At 55.5% G+C, this 23,140-nt stretch overlaps 1 protein-coding gene across 1 annotated transcript; it reads right to left on the reverse strand.

Moving 5' to 3' along the window:
- Window positions 1–681: 681 nt before the first annotated feature.
- On the reverse strand, window positions 682–12,043 carry TDRKH (tudor and KH domain containing). Its single transcript, XM_050930657.1, has 14 exons — window positions 11,895–12,043; window positions 11,271–11,377; window positions 10,690–10,879; window positions 9,101–9,240; window positions 8,437–8,743; window positions 7,503–7,669; window positions 7,125–7,297; window positions 6,664–6,728; window positions 6,255–6,406; window positions 5,780–5,914; window positions 4,709–4,769; window positions 2,419–2,967; window positions 1,519–1,624; window positions 682–1,198 (listed from the first exon to the last, which is right to left on the reverse strand). Exons 1-13 carry the CDS (start codon window positions 12,016–12,018, stop codon window positions 1,563–1,565), a joined length of 2,232 nt encoding a protein of 743 aa, XP_050786614.1. The 5' UTR covers window positions 12,019–12,043; the 3' UTR covers window positions 682–1,198; window positions 1,519–1,562.
- Between the last annotated feature and the right edge of the window lie 11,097 nt (window positions 12,044–23,140).

Consider the following 23,140-nt stretch of genomic DNA (forward strand, 5'->3'; position numbering starts at 1 on the left):
TTGATGGAGCCAGCTAGGTTCTCTCCGGGCAGCAGGCTAAACACACTCTGCCCAGACCTCTCTCCTTTACGCAGCAAAGGAGACAATAAGAGGCTGAGATCTGCAAAAGCCCCCGGCGCTGGCCTAACTCAGCTCCCATCATCGCCAAGGTTGAAGAGCAGTAAGTTCACAGAGTGTGCTCCAGAAACTGCCCCCTTCAAAACTCTCTACTAATGCTAGATGCTGGGGCAGTTCTGCACGAAGCAGATTCAGCTGCAAAAATAAGGACCAGCTCGGTCTGCGTTTATTGAAACAAAAATGCAGCTCCAACGGTCGCAGCCTAAGAGGATTCTCTCTCCTTTTTTAACATAAAACTTTAGTAAAGCAAGTGCTGTCAAAGCTGGGGGCGGCCTTGGGAGGGGGGCGTCACAACCGTCCTTCGGCCCCGTTTCTGCAGCAGAAAAAGCTCATCCAGTCACATCAGAGTGCCGGTGTCTCCCTCGCCCCTGCAGCGGGAAGGACGGCAGAGTGGAGTCTTTGGTGCAGGCGCCTTGCTCCGAGATTTAGACCAAAACTGAAGTCAGCCTCAACTCATGGCAGAGCGAGTGCAAGCCACCCGAATGGCCCGCAGGAGAGCGAGCGGGGACTTCCCACCAGCCAGGGGAAGGAGGGGCTCAGCTGTTCAGAAGGAAGTGGGCAACCCAAATGCAGTCAGTGTCATTACTCTGGATTTACATCAGGACAGCCCAGCAGCTGCCAGCTGGGGACAGAAGGGGACTGCAGGACAGCTACCCCCGGAAGACCTGTATTCCGCAGACTGTGATCCCTCGGGAGCACCACAGAACTGCACAGCCGGAACCCTGGGGTCTGACTTGACAGATGCTGGCAGTTAGCCTCAGAATCTCTAGGATCAGCACCCTCCAAATGCACTGAAAACACCCACTCCCCACCCCAGAGAGCCCCCAAGAAGGGCAGTCACACAACAGCCGGCATCAGGTCCCTGCTGCAGGGAGCCAGCAACGTGCACTTGACGCGCTGCAGCCCTTGCCCCAAACACATGCCCACAGACGAGGACGAGGTTACGATGCAAACCCGTCGTTTCTGGACCCGGAGAAAGGGTGAGTCCCCAACGGCCGTGGTCTCTCCGTCCACCTTCCCGCAGTATTTTATTCCCCCGCCGGGGAGTCCTCATGGTCGTCTCAATCCAGCCACCAACCTCCTAGGGACCAAAGGGAAGGCAAGAAAGCAGAGGCACTGAGTGGTGCAAGGAGCTGCAGCTGCTTCCTTAAAAGAGCAGCCCGGAGTGGGTGTATGACTGTGGCTAGTGCCACTCCTTAACCTGCCCATAGGGGTCGCTATTGAGCAATGCCCTCCTGCTCTCAGGGCAGACATGCTGGCAAATGCAAAGCACGTCAGTGTGGACAAGATCCCCCCCCCGCCACATGTACAAGAGGGCGTTTGCCCTTCCTCTGCCCTGAAAGCAGGATCTCGGGGACAGCCGGGGGCCCAGGACCACCCCAAATAGACAGACTTACGCACCGTCCTCTGCGACGCCTCCAGCTCGCTGCCGCTCGGGGAAGGGATCACAGCGAATCATCTTCGACCAGCATAACGTCGTCGCCGCTTCCAGAGACAGATGCGGCTTCTGCACAGAAGAGGAGAGGCAGTGGGTAGAACAGGTGCAGCATCAGGACTTCCCGGCGCCGGCCTGCCACCAAGAGCCAAGCCACCGTGCAGCCAGGAGTCTGTGCCCCCTTCTCTGGGACAGGGGGCAGAGAGACGACCTGCTCTGCTCAGGAAGAGCCCTAGCCAGTGTCCAGCTGCTCCAAGGTGCAAGGAAGGCCCAGTTCTCCCCACTTGTGCGCCCCCATGCACGGAGAAACAAGAGAATCATGCCGCAGCTGACACTAAGAGCCCCTGTGCATCCATTTCACGCCCCCTTCGCCTGGCTCTGCAGAGTGGGTGATCCGGGCTGCAGCGACACAGTGGGCAGGTTCAGATCTCAATTTACACCTGGCTCAAGCCAGAGAACCCCAGTCACCAGCATGGGGCTGCTCCGGATTTACACCAGGAGGAATGAGAGCAGGCCCGACACAGCACTGAGCACTTGCCCGGGGTCCGCTCTGCACTGAAAGAGGCATTGCTAAGGATTGAGGCCCTCGCCAGGGGCTGTCCCTCAGGGGAGGAGCAGATGTTGCCAGCTGGCAGAGATCGCCAGTAGCGGCCACTCCTAGCCGAACGATAGCAAGGCGGCAAATGGAGCAGCAGCCATGGGCTGCAGCCCGCGAGAATCCCTGCCCCCGTGCAAGCTGGGAGAGCGCATGGGACACTCCTGCATCTCACGGCCGTCAGTGCAGCAGAAATCTGTACTCCTCGTGCTTCTGACACCCCAGACCACAGTGCGGTGCCCAGGCTGCCCATCCATGGTGCCCTCTGTACCTCTCCTCCAGGCCCTCAGCCCCCTTTCCTCCTCCTCCTCCTCTCCCTCGCTGCCAGAGGAGCTGATGAGGACGAGGCTTTGGAGGGAATCGTCGGCAGAGCCGGAGCCGCTGCAGAAGACCGAGGAGTTGGACCACTCTTCTGAAGTGGAGAGGTAATAGAAGTAGCCCCGGAGGGAGTAGCAGCTGCTGTCTCCAGAGGCCAGGGGGGTAGGGAAGCTGGAGCCTTTGCTTGAGAGGGAGATGGGAGAGGCCTCTCCTGAGCAGCCTACGGGATGCGTGCAATCAGCGGGACTGGATGTCCACTTGGCATCTGCTGCATGGCTCCCGGTGGCCGGCAGAGACCCCCCAGCCTCCAAAGCCACCTCGCTGCTGCAGCTCCTTGAGCTATTCTGCTTCTCACCGCCAGCTGGCAAGGCGAGAGCCCTGGAGTCCCCCAGAGGGCAGGAGGGAGCCGAGATCCGTAGGGACCAGAGCGAGGGTATGACAGTCTTCTGGGAGGGTGGTTCTGTGGGCTCGGTGTCACTTCGGAGCTGCTCAGTGGAGTCATCTACCAAGCCAAAGGCACATATTACAGGGGAAGTTGGGCTGCATTCTCTCCTCTGTGTCTTCAGCACATGGACACAAGCTCCCTACGGCTCCCCCACCACCACCACCACCACCGCCGCCGCCCCCGGTCTCTTTTCTGTCCCATTGTGCCACTTGGCCACTGCTGGTGCAAGAACCTTCTCCTCTGCAGCTACTGCTGACTGAAACAGCCTCCCCTCGATTTCTGCTCTTCACCTTTCCCCACTTATCTCCTCCTGGCTTCCTCGCTGCCTGGTCTAACTTTAGAGGAGGTTTCTTGAACCTTTCTGCCCCAACTCTCCTCCCCATCAAGCTGGAAGTAAATTTTTCTCCTTTGCCTAACGGATTATTTAACACCTGCCAAGTGTTTGAGGGATACACTTTGTATCTCGTGTGGACGGAGGCTATTTCTCCAATGTTCATCCAAACCAGCAAGTGACCCGTGCCCCATGCTGCAGAGGAAGACACAGAGACCCTGGGGGATTTTCCAGTCTGACCTGGGAGAAAATCTGGCGATCAGTTAGACCCTGAGCGTGAGGGTGAGACACCTGGGAACGAGTTCTCTGTAGTAACTCAGCGCCCTCCCCACCCAGGGTCCCACCCCGGAGATCTCTGCTAATAAGAATCGCAGGTAGGTTACATGCCGCTGTAGGCAGCCAGCATACCATCCCTTCCATAACCTTGTCACGCTCAGTCTTACGCACACAGCCACTTTCAAAGAGTCAAGGCCGCCTGAAACGACATTCCCAGCCTCCTCACTAGATCCCAGAAAACAGAGCGGGAAGCCTGGTTTTGGCTCCCATCCATCGGCAGGATTAGCTTCTACAGTACATTCTCTCTCTTGTGCTAGGAGCAGTGAAGCTTTAAACAGCCCTCTCCACCCAGCGCTTGGAATAGGGGGATTAGCACCAGTTATTAAACACTGGAAGGATTTGCAAAAATATCTCAATTTTCATGACCCCATTTTCTTTTTCCCTTTGAGGCAGCTTGGGGGCAGTTATTACCGCAGCACCTTGAGGCCGTTGCTGAGATCAGGGTTCTATCGGGCCAGGGGCTGCACAGACACGAGACAGGCGCTCACAAATCGGAGTAGACAAAGGCGGGAGAGGGAAGGGAAACTCAGGCACAGAAGTGACTTGCCCAAGGCCACAGAGCAGATCAGTGGCAGAGCCAGGAACAGAATCTAGATTCCTAGGTCTTCACCCAGTGCCCTCCCCACTAGGTCACACTGCCTGTAAAGTTGACCAGCCAGTTTCTAATTTGCATGCATCTGAGACAGTGTTCTCTTAGGGCTATGAACTGCAAAGGAATTAGTAAATACCTCTCCCATCCAAACCTACACCCACGGAAGTGTATTTTAAAAGGAACTAAGTGAAAATAGTTCAATTCATGCTGAATTTCCTGAAAAATCCGTGAGACAAAATGTAAGTGCCAGGCCTGAAACGGTCGGTTCTGTTTATCCCTAGAGTAGAGTAAAGAGAGATTCAATTTTTTTGCCCCATTCATGTGACAGAGGTGGAGAATCAGGTCTAAGAGGAGGGAGGAATCAATCAGGAGCGGTGGCACATGGAGAAGAGCCAGAGACTTAGCCATTGATGTGATGTGGAAGATGCCCAGACACTGCAGTGATGGGCAGCAAGATACAACCCTAAAGGCAGACTGGTTCTGTTGGAGCAGCCGCCCCCAGGAAGGGCGGGTTGCTTCAGCCGATCACAGTGGCGTACCTGAAAGGCTGACGCAGGTCTCTGACAGGAGGCTCTCGAGGGAGGTCCCTGCAGCATTCCCCTGAGCAAGACAGAGAGGCAAGGTTAATCCCATTACTGTGCCCGCGGACAACACATCTCCACAGCGCAGAACCGACCAGGGCCCGTGGAAGGGAGAGGAACCCAGCCCCAAGGCAGAGATCTCCAGCGGCAGCGCTGAAGCTTTCACAACAGCAGGGGGCGATATGCGCTGCTCCACATGGAGCGAGAAGGTTTTAAATAAGAGGTGGTCCTCTGCATTCGAAAAACATGGAAGTGGTTTTACAGCAGCTCTCTCAGGGGGGCATCTGTCCCACTGGCTCGGGGCAATCAGACACAGCGATTAGCCAGCCTTGGAACGGGACACGTGGGGTAGGTGAACAGCGCAGCTGGAGGTGCGACTCCCGGCTCAGGGAAATGGACATGCGCTAGCTTTGCCCAAGCTAACATGCTCTTAACAGTGGCAGAGCTGTGGCAGGCACACGCAGCGACTCTGACTGGCTGCCTGACTGCAATCCCGTCCGAGATCCTGGGCACGAACTCAGGCAGCTGGCCCACGCAGCTGCAGCCACGGTGCTATCTTGATCAAAGCTAGAGCGGGCACGTCAGCTGGAGCGGGAAACTACACCTCCAGCTGCAGGCAGGCGGCTGTGTGGCATCAGGGGTGCGCATCGGGGCAGCCTGAGAGCAGAGGGACCTAGAGCCCCTCCTCTCCGCCTGGCACATGTCACTTCCTCGGGCTCCTTTTCCTCCAGGCTGAGAATGGGCTCATTAGAGCTGCTCACTACTGGTGCTTCCAGCCCTCCCGTTTAGCTCTTTACACAATTCCCCAGCCATCGGGAAGGGTTTGCAGCCTTTGGCGCCCAGCCTGGTGGAAAATGGCACAGCCTGGGAGTTTGGAGAGAGGCCGCTGACCAAAGAGGAGAGGACATCAAAATTTCAGCCAGAAATAAACGTGCTATGCCAACAGTTGTTCTAACGCTGGCCTCCGGATAAACTCCAGCCTCTCCTGATGGTTTCCCAGCCCTTCCACGGGGTTAGTGATTGACTAACCAGCATCTTCTGGAACGCCTCAGCCATGGCCCCCTTCCCCAGCTGGGAGGCGCCGTCCCCCACAGCGCCATCCTCCTCTTGCGGGCACCACACAGCGTGACCCAGCCGGACCAGCTCCTCCCCTATATTGAGGCTCTGAAGGGGAAACAGGAAGGGGCAGAGAGTTGCAGGCTGATGACAGCACAAGGGGGTGTCGTTCGGGGAGGGGGAGCCAGAGAGGAAGCAGCACTGGTGGTTTGGGGAGCGATACAGATTGGGGAGAGAGAGAGAGAGAGAAACGGGAGTTTGACTGAATCCTGATCTCAATACATGCAGAGACGAGCCCACTCCGGGCTCGCCAGGCTCTGGCTGCCAGCGGCTGCACCAAGGGGAGTGGAGGTGCAGAAACGTGCTGCTCTCAAGACAACTTGTAGCAAACGCTGTGTTTGTAAGGGGAACCCGCAGCCTGCCAGACAACCCAGCCTCCAGTGCTCACCTGTCCGTGGCTGGTGTCGTATAGCTGGATGCGTGGCCAGGTACAGGCCCCAGACTGGACGTAACTGGAAATCTTAGCCAGAAGGGGCTTCCACTCGGCACAACACGTGAGGCGATCGAACTCGTCCAGGGCGTTCTCTTCCCACTGCTCCCCTGTGGGGAGAGACTGAGTAGCAGGGGCTGGGTTTGACTCCCCGGGACACAGAGAGAGAGAACCCCACGGAGCTAAGCGCAGGCGGGTCTGGAAATGGGAGATTTCAGCATCCACCAGCCTCTTGGGAACCATTGAGAACCGCCTCTCCCTGGGCGCTGCCCGAGCCCAGTCGGGCTACCCCACTGGCAGCCCGGCTGGTTACCTCGCGGGGACCCATCCCAACCGAGAGCACCTTGCCCCCGGCTTCGCCACTCACCCGCGGGGGCAATCCCAGCAAGGCTGCACTCGATGGCCTGGAAGGGCAGACTCAGGAAGTCGCTCCTAGCAGAAAGGGAGGGGAGGAACCATTGGGAATAGCGATATGACCCCAACATGCAGAGGCCCCCGCAGCTGGTGAAATCGGTCAGGTCTGCCCTGCTAAGCCACATCTCTCTGGGTTAGCGGGGATCGGCACGTGCTAGCGGCATCACTGCACCCATCCTCGTCCTTCACATGCAAAGAGCTCCACACCCTGGACAGTCGTTAGCTCGGCCATACAACCCCTTTGAGATAGAGGTTCTCCCCATTTTACAGAAACTGAGGTGCAGAGCAAGCCAGGAGGCTTCCCTGGAATCCCACAGCAAATCAGGGCAGGAATGGGAACCAGGAGTCCTGCTCCACGCCCCCCTTGCCCTAGCCTACGCTCTCCCTCTTCACCACGCTCCCTGCTACACGTACCGCAAGGCTCGCAGTGCTTCTAGGGGGGCTTCCCCGTTATCCCCGAAGTCGACGTAATACAGATCCAAGTTGCCGTTCTCCAGAGTGCCCAGGACTCGGGCCCGGTACCAGGAGCCGTGATCGGCATACGGGGCAGCCACGATGTCGCCTACGCGGACATTGGGGAATTCGGGCTGGCGAGACAGAAGGAGGGGCAGGGAGTCACACGCGCAGGTTCTCGGGGCTAGAACGGGAAGCGATGCAGGTTTAGCAGCAGGGGAGGAAGAGAAGGATTAACCCCTCTTTGGCTAGTGGGGCGGGGGACACATCGTTCCATTTGGCTGCGGCAGGTTTACCCAGCCGTCGCATCGGGCGGGGCACGCCACGGCAGATGCTCACCGACTGGCTGCTGCTCCCATAGTACTGGGACATCTCGCAGGTCAGCTTGTCGAGCTGCAGGCTGCGGGAGCCGACGATCTGGATCCAGAAGTGGCTGGGGTTCTCTGAGGCTGAGACATAAACCTCCAGGTGTTCGTCTGCGTGGAAGCTGAAGTCGGGGCTGGGGACTGAGAGGGGCACACAGCAGTGAGCAAGAGGGGCAGGGGAGGCCGAGGGCCACCCGGAGCGAGAGGCAGAGCGTACAAGTCCAAGCGTGGGTTGCTGAGCCAGGCGGAGGGACGAGGGTGTTGGGATGGGTGGGGGGAAGAAAACATTTCACCGCATGCGAGGAGCTTTGAGGAAAGACTCGCGGGTAGATCTGCAGGCACCTTGCTGGTCTCCACGCAGCTCACCGGAGGAGAGTGGCACACCGCGACCCCGCTCAGAGCAGGTATGTGGAGCACAAAGTGGGAGCAGCCAGCCAAGATACCTTCCATGCTGGCAGCATGGAAAATCGCCCCCCTGAGGAAGAGTCTCGGTGCTCTAAAGGACATGGACAGAGCGGCACATGGTCCCACTGGGCAGGACGGCTGCTGTGAGTCAGGGCAAGAGAGGGCAAGAGAGGGCGGGACCCAGGGACCCAAGTCCCGGTTAATCCACAGACTGAGGCTGCGTGACATGCAGCCCCAACCCTTCTCTCTTTACAGCTGCTTTTCTCCAGGAGAGCACCCTTTGCAGACACCTAACGCCCATGGAACAGACAGGGAAACCGAGGCACAGAGCAAGGCGAGTGCTGCTCTAAGACCAGCAAGTCAATCGAAGAGCCAGGGAGAGAATCCAGTTCTAGGTCTCAGTGGCCAGCCCATGCCCCTCCAAGGGCCAGGGCAGCAACCCCTGTGGTGCATGCCACACACCCTCTGTTTGAGCCAGCCCTAGAGAAAAACGCTCCACTCACCCTCGAACATGGGCACTGCCTGGTTGGGCTCCATCACCGGCTCCTCCGGGGACTCGCTCTCGGCTCTGAGCTCCTGTGGTTGATCCGGGGCTTCTGCAGCCAGCAGGCAGCCTCCATCTCCTGCCCCTCGCGGAGGGATCGCCGGCTGGCAGAGGGCCTCGCCATTGGGGCGTGGCAGCTCCTCCTGCTGCCCGAGATCCTCTCTCCTCACACCCAGGGGCTGCTTGCGCAGGCACCGGACTGACGCCGACAGGGCCAGTTTCTTTCGAAACGCGTCATCCTCCGAAAGCTTTTCCAGGATCAGTTGCTTTGGGAGAGGAAGGGGGAGAAGGGTGTTTGCATGGCCCACGCAAAGGAGATGCTGTGACAGGGTAACCCCCACGTAAGGTGCTCCTTTGTGGCCAAGCTTCACAGTACTGTCATGTCCTGCCTTAGTTTCCCTTTCATCCACTCCAACCTAGTTCTTCCTCTCTTTCCTAGGGGTCTCCGCACAAGCCTTCCTGCAGCTTGGCAGCATTCTCCTGCTCTAGCCCGTTCTGAGAGCTCATTGCCAGCAGCTCCCAGCTCAGCTGCCTTCTCTTAAACCAGACCGGGAGACAGCTGACCAGTCCCAGGTGCACGGGACCCCACTGCCTCTTAAAGGGGGCAGTCACCCCAGACCCACCTTGGCAGCATTCACCTCCTTTCGGGTCCCTGAGAGACTGATGAGCCGGGTCAGACACAGGGCATTGTCCGTCTCCTTCTCGCAGATCACTCTGGCCCCCGAGCTGCGGCAGATGGCTCGCACCGTCTCACCACCCCTGCCTGAGAAGGGCAGCGAGAAGTAGGTTACTCACTCAGCAGAAGCGGAATTAGAGAACCCAGCCAAAGAAACGGCTCTGAGGAGAATGCCCACTTCCCCCCCTCTGGTCATTTTTTTTTGTGACCAGAACACAAGCGCCTCCAGAAATTTGGGTTTGGCTGCTCTGCACCAGGGAGACGATTTTAGCGAAGGATGAATGGCTGCTGGTGGCCAGATGCTGCAGCAATGGGCACCACTATAAGAATTAGACAGATCCAGCTGCGATTCTGGAAGGTGCTGGTTGCCGCTCGGCGTAGGTCTACCCTGCAATCAAAGCCCCATGGCAGCACGTCTCAGAGCCTGGGGTCCAATGACGCAGGCTTGTGTTTCGGGGCTAAAAACAGCAGTGCAGCTGTTCAGGCCAGTCCTGAAACCCTCCAGTTCCAGCCCAAGCCTCAACATCTACCCTGCTGTTTTTAGCTCTGTAGCATGAGCCCCCATCAGCTGACCCAGGCTCTGAGATTCGTGTTTTTCATGGCAGCCTAAAGGCACAGCTAGCTAGTAACCAGCGCTCCAGCACGGCACTTGGGGTACAGGGCCGGCCTTTGGGTGTGATGCAAACTTCAGGGCCTGATCTCTCATGCTCTGTGAAAGAGGCAAGGAGCTAAGCCTCATTTTGCTGGCTAAATTCCGATTGAGCTGGGCTTCCTGTATTTTCATGTTATCTTAGATACATCTCTAGCCCCCAACACAGAACTAGCCAAGCACCATGCAGCCTTTAAGGGCATTTATCCTCACAGCTCTCCTGTGAGGCAGGGCAGGGCTCTTATTGCCACTGTACAGGTGGGGAAACTGAGGCACAGAGACTAAGTGACTGGCACATGGTCACACAGGAAGTCAGTGGTGGAGAAGGGCCTTGAACCCAGATCTCTCACAGCCCAAGCCAGTTTCCAGCTGGTCAGGGCACAGTCTCCTTCCCCCGCAGTGTCTCCATTGGACAGAAGCAGTGTTCTACCCCAGAGATGTCAGCCCTGTGGCCAGCAATTCACCCTAGCTTTATAAATACAGGCCTCCAAAGTGCACCAGGATCAAAGGTGCAAAATAAAGGTTCTTAGATTTGAGATGCTGCAGTCTGATAAACTGAGGCAGCTCAATGAGATTTCTTGTCACCCTAAGGAGCCAATGAGTGGAGAAGGGGGGTAACTATTTAATCCCGGGCTTTGGATGCAGATTTACTGTTATGTCTCAGTATTTCTCCCCAGCACCCCAGCCCAGGAACAGCAAGCACTCTGGTCAACAGACGGAAGCAGTATTTAGCAGTCGCCGTGTTTCACCACAGCTGTGGTCAGTGCTTCTGGAGCAGCTTTAAAAACCAGCCCCCAGGTCACTTCTGCCCAGGCCCCTTGCATTTGTTCTGGTGGCTAATGGGAAGGGCGGGGGGGGGGGGGGCGGTTAAGTCTCTAGACAGTTACCGATAATCCTGCCGACGGCTCTCTGCGGCACAACGAACTGCTCTGACACGGTGGCGTTGTCCACCAGGATCTGGTGAATAGCAGCTTTTGCTCGGCACACCTGGACGGGGAAGCCACTGATCAGCAGCACCCGCTCCCCACCGGAGTCCTCCGCTTCCACATCAATGCGAGCACCAGTCTCCTTCCTTAGCTGCGGAGATACGGGACAAAGAAGTCTAGCAAGGTTCTCACGCAGAGGGGATAGTTTAGCAGCCTGAGCATCAGCCTTAAAATGCAGACCCCTTGGAAATGCCATCGATTCAGCCTTTAAGCCTGTTAGAGTGGGTGGACCTTTAAAAGCCAAGGGATAGGCATTAAGATCCAGTGGAACGTATTGCCCTCCCCTGGCATCTGTGCCCAAATTCTCCCCTCCTCAGGCCGCTGGGCCGGTCGCCAGCCTGGCTGCAGCAGCTTATACAAAGGGTTTGCAAAGATCTTTGGGATCCTCTGGGATGGAGTGAGGTGGAGGGAGGGAAGAACACATCAATGCCAATGGTGGGGCCAGGCACGGATGCAGGACTCGCTAACCGTTGTCCACTTGCCTGTTTGATACTGGTGCCCTGTCGTCCGATGATCAATTTCACAGCCTCCTGGGGGATCTTCATCTCAATTTCAATGTCATCCTCTCCTACAAATGTCAGCCGCTCCTCTGAGCACAAGCCACAGTAGACAGGTTAAACAGGCTAACACATCCACCCCCAAAAGCCATTCCCCACGGCCTGAAGGCGGCCAATCCTACTAGTTCAGCAGCTCTAGGACAGGAGAGAAGGGGAATCTGCAAAGCTATTTAACCTTTCCGTGCTAAGTCTGTTTGCATTTCCCCAAGCGCCAGGCAGGATTCGGGAAGATATTAGCAGGAGGGCGAAAGGATTTTAGCTTCTTGCAGGGATATTATAGAAAGTGCAGAGGAACTTCAGAACAGACAAAGCTGCTCAGGAACAGGCCTCCTGTCCCCAGGGATCACCCCTCCCTGGATATGCTCTTTAGCATGGGAGAGATTTATTTCTGAGCACCAATCAACATTTGGCAGGGATGGGGATGGGGGCGGAAGGAGGTCAAGTAATTAATAATTCAAGCCTAAATGCAACACACAAGCTGTTAGTCACCATGCAACAACGAAGTCGGGGCTACCCAAAGGTAATTGCCGAGGGGTGACGCATACGTACCTCGGCTTTCTCTGTACCGGCGGTACAAGATGTATATGACAGTTGCACTGGCTGGGATCCCCAGGGCCAGAGCGATTTTCTGCAGGGTCGTCAGGTTGTTCCAGTAACCCCGGTCTGTTGACATCTTTCCCAGACTGATGGACCACAGCCTAAGAGGGGGAGAGAGAAATTCTCTTAGCTACAACAATAGCCTCTCTTCCTGTGATCATGACTGGCTTGACTGGCAGTCCCAATGGGCACAGACTCCACTAGCCCTGGGCACTGCCAGAGCAGAGCAAAAGCGAAAACACGACTGGCACATGCCAGGACTCGTTCAGGCTGCTCACAGATAGCTGCAGGCTTTAAGCATTCTGCAGGATCGCTCTGCATCACAAATCCGATCTGTCAAGGTGCACGAGCCGTACCCGGCAGGCTGTGCTCTTCCAAACCAGGCAGCATCAAGCAGTTTGCTACAGGAAGAAGCAGGCAGGAGGGTGAAGCTGCCAGCTTGGGAATTTAGACAAGAATAAATGAACTGCCCCCCATTGTTAAAGCTCTCCGTGGACCTAGTCTCCTCCTTGCAAACATCCTGCACCCAACTCCTCCCTGGTTCTCTCACTCTCACAAATGTTAGATGCAAGGGCCTTCTCCTGTGCAGCTACCTGACCTCTGGAGCAGCCTGCCTGCCTCCCTTTACCCCTGTGCCCATGCCTCTTTGCTCCCCTGCTGCTGCCATTGCTTAACTCTGTCAAGCATTTGGGGACACTGAACAGACTACGGGTCTGATCACACACCAGTGCCCTGGGAAGTCAGTGGAGTTGTGGGTGCTCCATACCCCAAGTTACTCTATCAAAGCTGCTGAAAGCTTGCCCAGTGGTTAGGGACTTGGGGTCCCCAGGTTCAATTCCCAGCTCTGCCACAGACTTTCTGCATGGCCTTGGGCGAGTCATTTCATCTCTCTACACCCCTGGTCCCCATCCCACTTCTACAGATAATAGCACTTCTCCTCCTCACGTGGGTGTGGTGAGGTGCTCGGATACAGCAACAACGGGGCCACGCAAATACCTGTGGTAGAGTTTGCTCCTGGTCCTCCTTATCTGGCACCAATGGAAAGGACCCCCTACAATAAATAATGACACTCAGCATTGATCCCCTGGGGAATGGTGCTAGATCTCAAACCCCTTCCCAAAGCAGGGTCACTTCTCAAACACAGACCACCTGATACTCAGGGGTGCTGGGTGCATGCAGCAGCTCCCAACGACTTCAATAGTGGCTGCAGGTACTGGGAGCCTCGGGGAGTGGGGGAGAATGAGGTCTCAAGAGATTATCCAGAATCCAGCAGTCCTGCCTCCCAGTGGCTGGTGGAGGATTCTGATGCTGCCTCCGAAGAATCATCAACCAGTTATGGAGAGCGGCCACGGATGGGGGTGGGGATGAAGGAGCGAGAGCAGCATTTTGAGAGCTTAACACACTGTCAGTGGGCGGTGCTAGCTCTCTCTTGCACAGGGGAGATGAAAATATATGGAGACAGACTCTAGACAGCAACAAGAGAGAGATTTCACATGGACACATGCCAGCAGGGAAAGCTGTCACTTCCCATTGGGGTTCTACCCCAAGACCACAGTTCAGAGGTCTGTGCTCCTGTGAGGTGCAGCGCATCAGAAAGCAAGACAGGCAGCTACGCGAGGCTCAACTTTGCTGCACAATTGTTAGCAAAAAGGATACTAACACTGGCATCTGTGGTAGTTAAGTTCTCAGTTTGCACTACAGCCCAGCTAGAACGTCACTTACGCTCTGGCACAGACTGTAACGGGGGAGAGAGACTGATATTTACACCCACATCACCACAGACCATATGCTCCTTGCGAAGCAGGGTGGTAGCGAGAGCTCCTCTGAAGGGGATAAGCCAGGGCCTGGAGGCAGCATCACAAGGTGGGCAGAGCACAGGACTAGAAGCCAGGAGAGCTTGTTTCTTATCCTGGTCTGCCACTGACTTACCGTGCGACCTCGGGCAAGTCACTTCCCCTCCCACCATGCATCTGCCTTGTCCAGTTACACTAAGTTCCTCGGGGGCAGGGGCTATGTGTGTCTGTGCAGCACCCCGTATAATGGGGCCCTGATCCTGTTTGGGATGCCTAAGCACTACTATAATACAAATAATAAACAACAGCATCACGGGCTTGTCTTGTTTATTACAGAGGGTTCAATGGGAGAACAGTAAGAAACTCCAAAACCCAGTTGTGCCAGAACTGGCAATTTCCTGCAATATCCCTGGAAGCCATTATTGTATTATACGTATGTATTCTTGTGGACTGGGATTGTCTGTTACCACTCTAGAGGGAAATGCGACAGATGTGAGCCCTGGGAATTCAAGAGACTCTTCTGAAAATGTGCCAGACAAGTACGGACTTTTGGGATGACAAGTGGATTTCCAGGGGGATCCCTAAGGAGGGCGTTCATGCAAGTTCCCCAAATCCCAGATATGCAAAATCCCAGCATTTTGAAGCTATGCCCTGAGGGGAGGGTCACTGTCTGCTTATTACATGTTACAGAAGGCCAAGATCCAAGAAACAGCTGATCCGCCCAGTCTCTGCTCTGGATCTAAGACGGATGAACTGTAAGCACAGGGAAAACCTAGTTGTAGGTTCTGAAGAACAGACACCTACCAGAGCTGTAGGATGGAGTTAGGGGTGACCTCTGGTTAGCTTTTTAGCAAGTCAGTTCTTTCATTGTTTTTACATATTTTCCCTGTGATGCTTTTACCTTCAGAATAAATTTACTTCGGAGGAGCTGTGCAGTAACTTGTAATGGCTGGCGACACACCAGTCTTAGCTCTGAGAGAGGGAGCAGAGTGCAGGCGCTGGGTTTTCTAGGCAGTCTGGCTTGCAGGGGATAGCACAGTGTTGGCAGAGAACTGTGCAGAAATCCCCCATCAGGAGCAGGAGACACAGGTCTCCCCCACACAAGAGGTGACAGCTGGGAACTAGAAGCCTCAAGCAGGGGGAATACAGGTGCAGTTGCCCCGAACTGTGACATATCAATGGCAGAACAGTAAGGAACCCAGTTGTTTCCCCCACTAGCATAGAAACAGAAGCACAAGCCTTTTGCATGCAAGTAACACTGCTATTGCTGGGAGAGAAAGGATAGCTCAGCGATCTGGGATGTGTTTCCTACCCTGCCACAGGCGCCCTGTGTGACCTGGGCAAGTCACTTAGTTTCTTTGGGCCTCATTTCACCATCTGGTCAGCGGGAGGACCTAACCCCACTCCCCCAGGGACCTGCGAGGAGAAACACATTAAAGATTGTGAGGTGCTCTGATGCTATGGTGATAGGGACATTACCTAAGACAGCCTGACAACACACACACTGCAGATGTTGCTACAGCAAAGGACTTCCAATGGCTAGCAGCGAGCCAGTCTATAAATTGTCTTTAATGATTGTTTTTCACTACTGCACGCACATGATGGGATTGTTTTGATCAGTTCACTTTGAAAAAATTAAAATATGTATCTAGCAGGTAAAATGTAATCAGAGTCAGCTGGACCTGGCATTAAGCACAGTGGAATAAAGGCAGCTGGCAGGCCAAGCAGCTTGTGGCCTCAGGTTCTCTCAACAGCACAGCTCAGCTGTTGAGCAAACCTGCACAAGGAGAAGAAATGTGTGCACCCGACAATCACGGGAACCGCCACTGGGAATCAGGCACAAGGTCCAGCTAATCTGGTACCTTGGTTTCCATCACCTGCTCCCAGGAAGACGTGAGCAGAGACTTAGGCACAGGGAAAAGCATTTTGAGTGTTGGCATTTTATATTTTGTTTTTAATCAGAGCCAAACTCCTGCAATCAGACACCCCCCATTCTACTGCCCTTAACGCCAGCACCCCAGATCCAGTCACCCCCTTCCAGGCCAATACACCCACCCCATATTCCACCCCTCTCCATCAGCATATCTAACTCCCAGGCCACTCACCTCTGTGCTGTTACATCTAACGCACTAGAGCCACCCCAGCCCATGCACCTCAGCTCCACATACCATGCAGTCAGTGTGCCTAAGCCAACCCCACCCCACTCATGCCCTACTTCCCCATGCCACAGCCCTGCCAGGCTGCTGCGCCAGGCCTGGCTTCCCCAAGGACACCCCATCTGCTCCATAATACAGCTCCCTAAACACCCCCACTATTCTACTCCTCACATCCTTCAGCTAACCCCAAGCAAGCCCCCTTGGATGGCCTGGACCCAGCTGTTCTGGTCTCCCCTGCCCACCCCCATCCTACCTTTCCCCCCCACCACACGAGGTTCCCCCAGAGCCTACCCCCTTCACTGTCCCAGACCCAGGTTCACCCCCACTCCAGATCTCTCCCCTCTCACACGCCAGGTCTCCCCACTCCATGCCAGGACTCACACTCCCTTTGGCCCCTGCAACCCTGTGCCAGCCCCACCCCCTACAACTCCCACATCATCCCATGCTAGCCACCCCCACTCCCACCCATTTGGCCCCTGCAGCCCCATGCCAGCCCCTTGGCACCTGCAACCTCAACCCACCCCCTTGACGCCTGCAACTCCCCATCCCGTGTCAGCCCCACCCACCCCCTTGGCCATTGCAAACCCGTGCCAGTCCCTGGCCCCTGTAACCTCATCCCACTCCATACAACCCCCACCTTGTGCCACCCCCACAGCCCCTGCAACCCCCTCCCTCTTGGCCCCTGCAACCCCCCACCCCCTTGGCCCCTGCAACCCCATCCCGCCCCGTGCCACCCCCTTGGCCCCTGCAACTTCCACATCATCCCATGCTAGCCAGCCCCACCCCTTTGGCCCCATGCCAGCCCCTTGGTGCCTGTAACCTCATCCCACCCCATGCCACCCCCTGCAACCGCTCTATCCCATGTCAGCCTCACCCACCCCCTTGGCCCCTGCAAACCCGTACCAGTCCCTGGCCCCTGCAACCTCATCCCACTCCATACAACCCCCCACCCCGTGCCACCCCCACAGCCCCTGCAACCCCCTCCCCCTTGGCCCCTGCAACCCCCCATCCCATGCCAGCCCCACCCACCCCCTCGGCCCCTGCAACCCCATCCCGCCCCGTGCCACCCCCTTGGCCCCTGCAACCCCCCATCCCGTGCCAGCCCCTACAACTTCCACATCATCCCATGCTAGCCAGCCCCACCGCTTTGGCCCCATGCCAGCCCCTTGGTGCCTGCAACCTCATCCCGCCCCATGACACCCCCTGCAACCCCTCTATCCCATGTCAGCCTCACCCACCCCCTTGGCCCCTGCAAACCCGTGCCAGTCCCTGGCCCCTGCAACCTCATCCCGCCCCATACAACCCCCACCCCGTGCCACCCCCACAGCCCCTGCAACCTCATCCCGCCCCATACAACCCCCACCCCATACAGCCCCCACAGCCCCTGCAACCTCATCCCGCCCCATACAGCCCCCACCCCGTGCCACCCCCACAGCCCCTGCAACCCCATCCCGCCCCATACAACCCCCGCCCCATACAGCCCCCACAGCCCCTGCAACCTCATCCCACCCCGTACAACCCCCGTCCCGTGCCACCCCCACAGCCCCTGCAACCCCATCCCGCCCCATACAACCCCCACCCCATACAGCCCCCACAGCCCCTGCAACCTCATCCCACCCCGTACAACCCCCGTCCCGTGCCACCCCCACAGCCCCGTGCCACCCCCGTCCCGTGCCAGCCCCACCTGTTTCAGCCGCTCCGCCGCAGCCCCGCCTGCCCGGGCAGCTCGCACACGCCCGCGCGGCCGCCGCAGCAAATCACAGGGCCGCGCCTCCGTTCTGAACCAATCGCTACCCGGGTGGCCGGAGCCACACCGCGGCTGCTCCTCCAAGGCCAATCAGCTCCCACTCCTTCTAACCAATGGGAGACTAGGCTAGCGGGACACTCCAGCCAATAAGAGAAAGGTATTGGGAGAGCGGGCCCCGCCCCTCACCTTGAACTGAGGGCGGGTCAAGCCTGAGAAGCCCCATGATGCACTGGGGCGGGGGTTGATGCTGAGAGGCCCCATGATGCAGTGGGTGGGGAGGGGGCAGCAGCAGTCTTGAGAGCTCCCATGATGCACTGGGGGTGGGGAGGGGGCAGCAGCACACTTAGAAACCCCATGATGCACTGGGCTGGGGGAGCAGCACTCTGAGAGCTCCCATGATGCACTGGGGCTGAGGAGGGGATAGCACCACTTTGAGAAGCCCCATGATGCCCTGGGGCAGCATGCTGAGAGCTCCCATGATGCACTGGGGCTGAGGAGGGGATAGCACCACTTTGAGAAGCCCCATGATGCTCTAGGATGCAGGAGGCAGCACTCAGAAGCCCCATGATTTGGGCCCTCCAAATTCATGGCCATGAAAAGTGCCACAGACTTTGAAATCTGGTGTCCCCCCCCCAGTGAAATCTGATCTTTTGTGTGCTTTTACCCTGTACTGTACAGATTTCACAGGAGAGACCAGCATTTCTCAAATGGGGGGTCCTGACCCAAAAGGGAGTTGCAGGGAGGTCACAAGGTTATTTTTTTGGGGGGAGGGAGGGTTGCCATACTGCTACCGCACCCAGAGAGTGGCCGCTGTTAGCCAGGTGCCCAGCTCGGAAGGCACCACTCTGCCAGCAGCAGCGCAGAAGTAAGGGTCGCAATACCATCCCATACCACCCTTCCAGCTGCCCAGCTCTGAAGGCAGAGCCGCTGCCAGCAGCAGCACACAAGGGTAGCAGTACCGCAATCCGCCCTACCTTGGGACACCCCCCCCCCCACAACATCTTTTGGGGTCAGGACCCCAACAATTACAACACTGAAATATTTAAATATAATAAATTTCATGATTTCAGCTTTTAAAAATCCTATGACCATGAAATTGGCCAAAATGGATCATGAATTTGGTAGGGCTCTACCCATGATGCACTGGGGTGGGGGCAGCACACTGAGAGGGCCCTTGATGCACCAGGATTCGGGAGGCCACACTCTGAGAAGCCCCGTGATGCACTGGGATGAGGGGCAGCAGGCTGAGAAGCCCTATCGTGCACTGGGAGGGGGCAGCAAGCTGAGAGGCCCCATGGCCATGATGCACTACGGGGCAGCCCCAGTAGTTATGCGATAGCAGCAGGTGCGCAGTAAGTGCCACTGCTCTGTGGCAGCATATGTCACAACAAAGCCACTGTGATATCATGACATGCCCAGGAAAGTTGTGACATAGGGTCCAGGGTCCTGGTGCATCACTTGGAGCATCCCAGACCCCAGCCCTCCTAGGCTAGCTCCAATAAGAGGCCAGCTTTGGGACTTTCCCACCTAGCAGTGCAGCTCACTTCTGAGTCTGTCAGTTTAATCTTTGCTCCTCATTCCCCTTTGCCTCCCGCAGCTATGGCTGCTTCGTCAACTGGTGTCTCTGTTGAGCAGAGGAAATCCTGTGCAGTAAATGCTACCGACCTGTCAGGGAAATGCAGAGGAAAGCCCTTGTATTTTTCCATGTCAAACTCATGACATCTGAGGCTTTTCTAATGGAGGGAGAAGTGTTTAAATAAGTTTATCAAGTCTTTAGGACAGTGGTTTTCAAACTTTTTTTCTGCGGACCCAGTTGAAGAAAATTGTTGATGCCTGCGACCCAGTGGAGCTGGGAATGAGGAGTTTTGGGTGTGGGAGGGGCTCAGGGCAGAGGATTGGGGTGCAAGAGTGAGGGCTGCAGGGTGGGGCCAGGAATGAGAGGTTCAGGGTGTGGAAGAGGGATCTGGGCTTGGGCAGGGGGTGCAAGCTTGGGGGTGGGACCAGGGATGAGGAGTTTGGGGTGCAGGAGGGGGTTCCAGGTTTGGGGGGACTCAGGGGTGGGGCAGGAGATTGGAGCATGGGATTACCTCGGGCGGCTCCTGGTCAGCAGCACAGCAGGGGTGCAGAGGCAGGGTTCCTGCCTGTCCTGGCACCGTGGACCACACTGTGCCCCAGAAGCGACCAGCAGCAGGTCCAGCTCCTAGGCGGAGGCACGCAAACAGCTCCGTGCAGCTCTCGCTTGCAGTGAGCTTGCAGCTCTCCCACCAGTTCTCGCCCACAGGCACCGCCCCGCCCCCAGCTCTCGCCCGCAGGCACAGCCCGCGCCCCCCCCAATCTGCTGCTAAGGGGTGATCTCCATCTGGGCAAGGCATGAGATCTCAGAGAATGAGCCTGCTGCAAAGGAACATTCCAAGGCTCTGGCCCATGGTAAGGATTTCCAAATAACCTGAGGGCATGTGGCTGACAGCAGGAATACAGATGGCAATTGACATTTCCAGAGCACCTATCATGGCAAAGCACTTTACAGATTATACCGGTCACTAGTTCATCGACTGTTAAACTGCAGCTACCTCTGCTGTCAAACACGGCAGCTGTTTAACAGTACACAACATCATCAGGTGGAACTGCAGAAAGAATGTAACCACCCACGTAGGAACTTAGCCAGGACCTTGGGGTTACTACCCTTACTCTTGCTAACAATGCCATTGGGATGGTCAATGGCCAGGGGAGGTCAAGGCCTTCATTTGAAGCCTGTTATGTCCCCCGACTACAGGTGGGCTGCTGTAGTTACTCAGAGTCAAAAACACTACACAGTGAGTCACCAAACACAATTCCTGAAATCTCTGGGTTTCCTGGAAGCTTACACCCCCAAATACCAACCGCCCCTAACCCTACATAGTGCCAAAAGGCAGACAGCCTGGCTGAAAGCACATTACTGGGGCAGGGATTTGGAGCAATCTAATTTTTGAATTGCTCCACTCCAGCTCCGCTCTGGCACCAATAGTGACTGCTACAGCTCCGCACCAACTCCGGGCAAAAACCTGCAGCTCCACTGCTCTGCGCTCCAGCTCCGGGCTCCGCTCCAAAGCCCAGGTAGCATCTTTCTCACACGGTGATGACGGGCTGCCATACACCATAAGGCCATATCATTAGAGAGAAAGAGAGAGAGAGAGAGAGATTCAGCCATCAGACACTTAGCGTTTGACGATTGCACACATTTATTCCATTCCCCAGCACGCGTTACACTTTCTTTCGACTCAGAAGAGAGCGGAACATAGGTTGTTTTTTTGTGGGGGTGGGGGTCACGTGTTACAATGGGGAGAAACACGGGCATATTCAGATCGCTACACAGCAAAGCAGGGTCCTGCAGAAGTGGAAGCATCTGCCGTGATAGGGAGCCGAACAACATCTACCGCTCTGTTTCTTTCAAAAAGAAATGGCAGAGGATTGTTTACTAAGAGGCAGCTAAAGGTAGCTTCTCATCGCTTTTTGCATGCCTCCAGTGACGGAAGTTCTATACTATCAAACAGGAAAGCGAAAAAGATAAACTTGTGTTTTTCCAATATACAGCGCCCCGACCTGATGCAAACACGGGACTGCCGGCACCGTCAACCGCAAACATGCAAATATCAGCTCAGGCCGCTAAAAAATCATGAGATTGTTTAAAAAAAAAACAATAACTGGCACTCGTCTCATTTGTCTTCTGGGTTTTGAACCTTCAGGGGCTGCGTTTTCAAGCTTTTCTGCGCTAGAAACCTATATTTTTTTTAAACGACAGCTGAGATTCTCCTGCAATCACAGGATTCCAGGAGCTGGAGTTTTAAGGAAAACACCAGATATGACAGTGGCAACACTGGGACTTCCTGCGATCATGCTTCAAGAAACTCATTCAGGTTTCCTATCTGAATATTAATATAAACCTCTTTCTTAACAGGCCCCCACCCCATCTCACTGGGATTTACTTGCTCCATGAGGCCAGTTTTACACCCGCTCTTCAGCGTTATCGTGGGGTAATAAGGGAAACAGACAGCACAGAGCCAACGAGTGGAGTGGGGCTGGGCATCAGAAACATGGACTTCCATGCATCTGAAGAAGTGGATTTTTTACCCAAGAAAGCTTATGCCCAAATAAATCTGTTAGTCTTTAAGGTGCTTTAATGGGACATTCTTCTGTTCACACACACTGCCTGGAGCATATGGGTAGTGGCTGCCAGTCATTGTAATTCACGACCCACACATCTCTCTCTACACATGCTTATCTTCCTTAGGCAGTGACATCCTTCCCAGCCAATCTAAGGGCAGATCTAGAACAGCAGGTGAGGTTATCTGGGGACAGCCCTGACTACAACAGAGTGGGATTCGGAGACTCCCAATACACCATCCCACGTTCCCACCACTGTTGTGCATTTCGAACATTATCTCATGAATGGTGACAACCCTGCAAGGTTTGGCACTATCATTAGCCCCATGTCACAGATGGGGAAACTGAGGCACGGTGTCGCACAGCGACTTGGTGACAGAAGTGCCTGGGGCCTAGCCTTATGCTTTGTAGACAATACCTCTTTAATAATACCGAATAAATACAAGCAAAGGGAGTTACTCTAACATCCTACCTGTTTGGCTGGGTTTTTTAAAACTACACGGGCCCTTAACTACATTCATACAGCTATTGACTACAGCCAGTTTAGAGACTGGGAGATTTTTTTCCTCATACATTTTTTTTTTTTGCAAAAACTTTCATATCTATTTTATACAAAGATAAAAAAAATTATTTTGCTGAAAATCCGGAGAAGGAAGCAACCGGAATCTGGCCGATGTGCAGTACCCAGATGCGGACAGCTGTTTTGGCACTCAGCGGAGCTGCTAACCTGCTGAAAGGGGGACATTGGCTTCTGGCTCTGAATCACCAGAATTTTACAGAAACCAGGGGTCATGCACTGAAATTAACAGGCAGCAGGTTTAAAACAAACATAAGGAAGCATGTCTTCACACAACATACTGTTAACCTGTGGAACTCACCGCCAGGGGATGTTGTGAAGGCCAAAAGTATAACTGGGAGTGGGTTCAAAAAAGAATGAGATAAGTTCTTGGCAGATAGGTCCATCCATGGCTATTAGCCAAGATGGTCTGGAACACAACCCCATGTTCGGGGTGTCCCTAAACCACTGACTGCCAGAAGCTGGGACTGGATGACAGGGGATGGATCACTCAATAAATTGCCCTGCTCTGTTCAATCCCTCTGAAGCATCTGGCCCTGGCCACTGTCAGAAGACAGGACACTGGGCTAGATGGACCATTGGTCTGACCCAGTATGACCGTTCCTATGTTTTTTGCTTTTTTAGCGTTGCTTGCAAATTTAGCCAGTGCAGTTTAACGTCCAGGGCACTGGCTTGGTCAATATCCTCTGGACACAGAAGGCGGAGAAAGGGGACATGATTAACTCTTTCCGTACCATTGCACACAAGCACCAAAGCAGTGGTTTGGCTGGTCCTGTGGGAAATGA

The sequence above is a fragment of the Gopherus flavomarginatus genome, chromosome 20 (genome assembly GCF_025201925.1).
Source record: "Gopherus flavomarginatus isolate rGopFla2 chromosome 20, rGopFla2.mat.asm, whole genome shotgun sequence".
Classification (NCBI taxonomy): domain Eukaryota; kingdom Metazoa; phylum Chordata; order Testudines; family Testudinidae; genus Gopherus; species Gopherus flavomarginatus.

Excerpts from the sequence above, each read along its gene's own strand:
- TDRKH (XM_050930657.1), bottom strand. The coding sequence starts at position 12,018 with ATGTCAACAGACCGGGGTTACTGGAACAACCTGACGACCCTGCAGAAA. Across the intron at positions 11,378-11,894 it reads CCGGTACAGAGAAAGCCGAG|AGGAGCGGCTGACATTTGTA; the intron begins GTACGTATGCGT and ends GCTTGTGCTCAG. Across the intron at positions 9,241-10,689 it reads AGCCGTCGGCAGGATTATCG|GCAGGGGTGGTGAGACGGTG; the intron begins GTAACTGTCTAG and ends TGCCCTTCTCAG.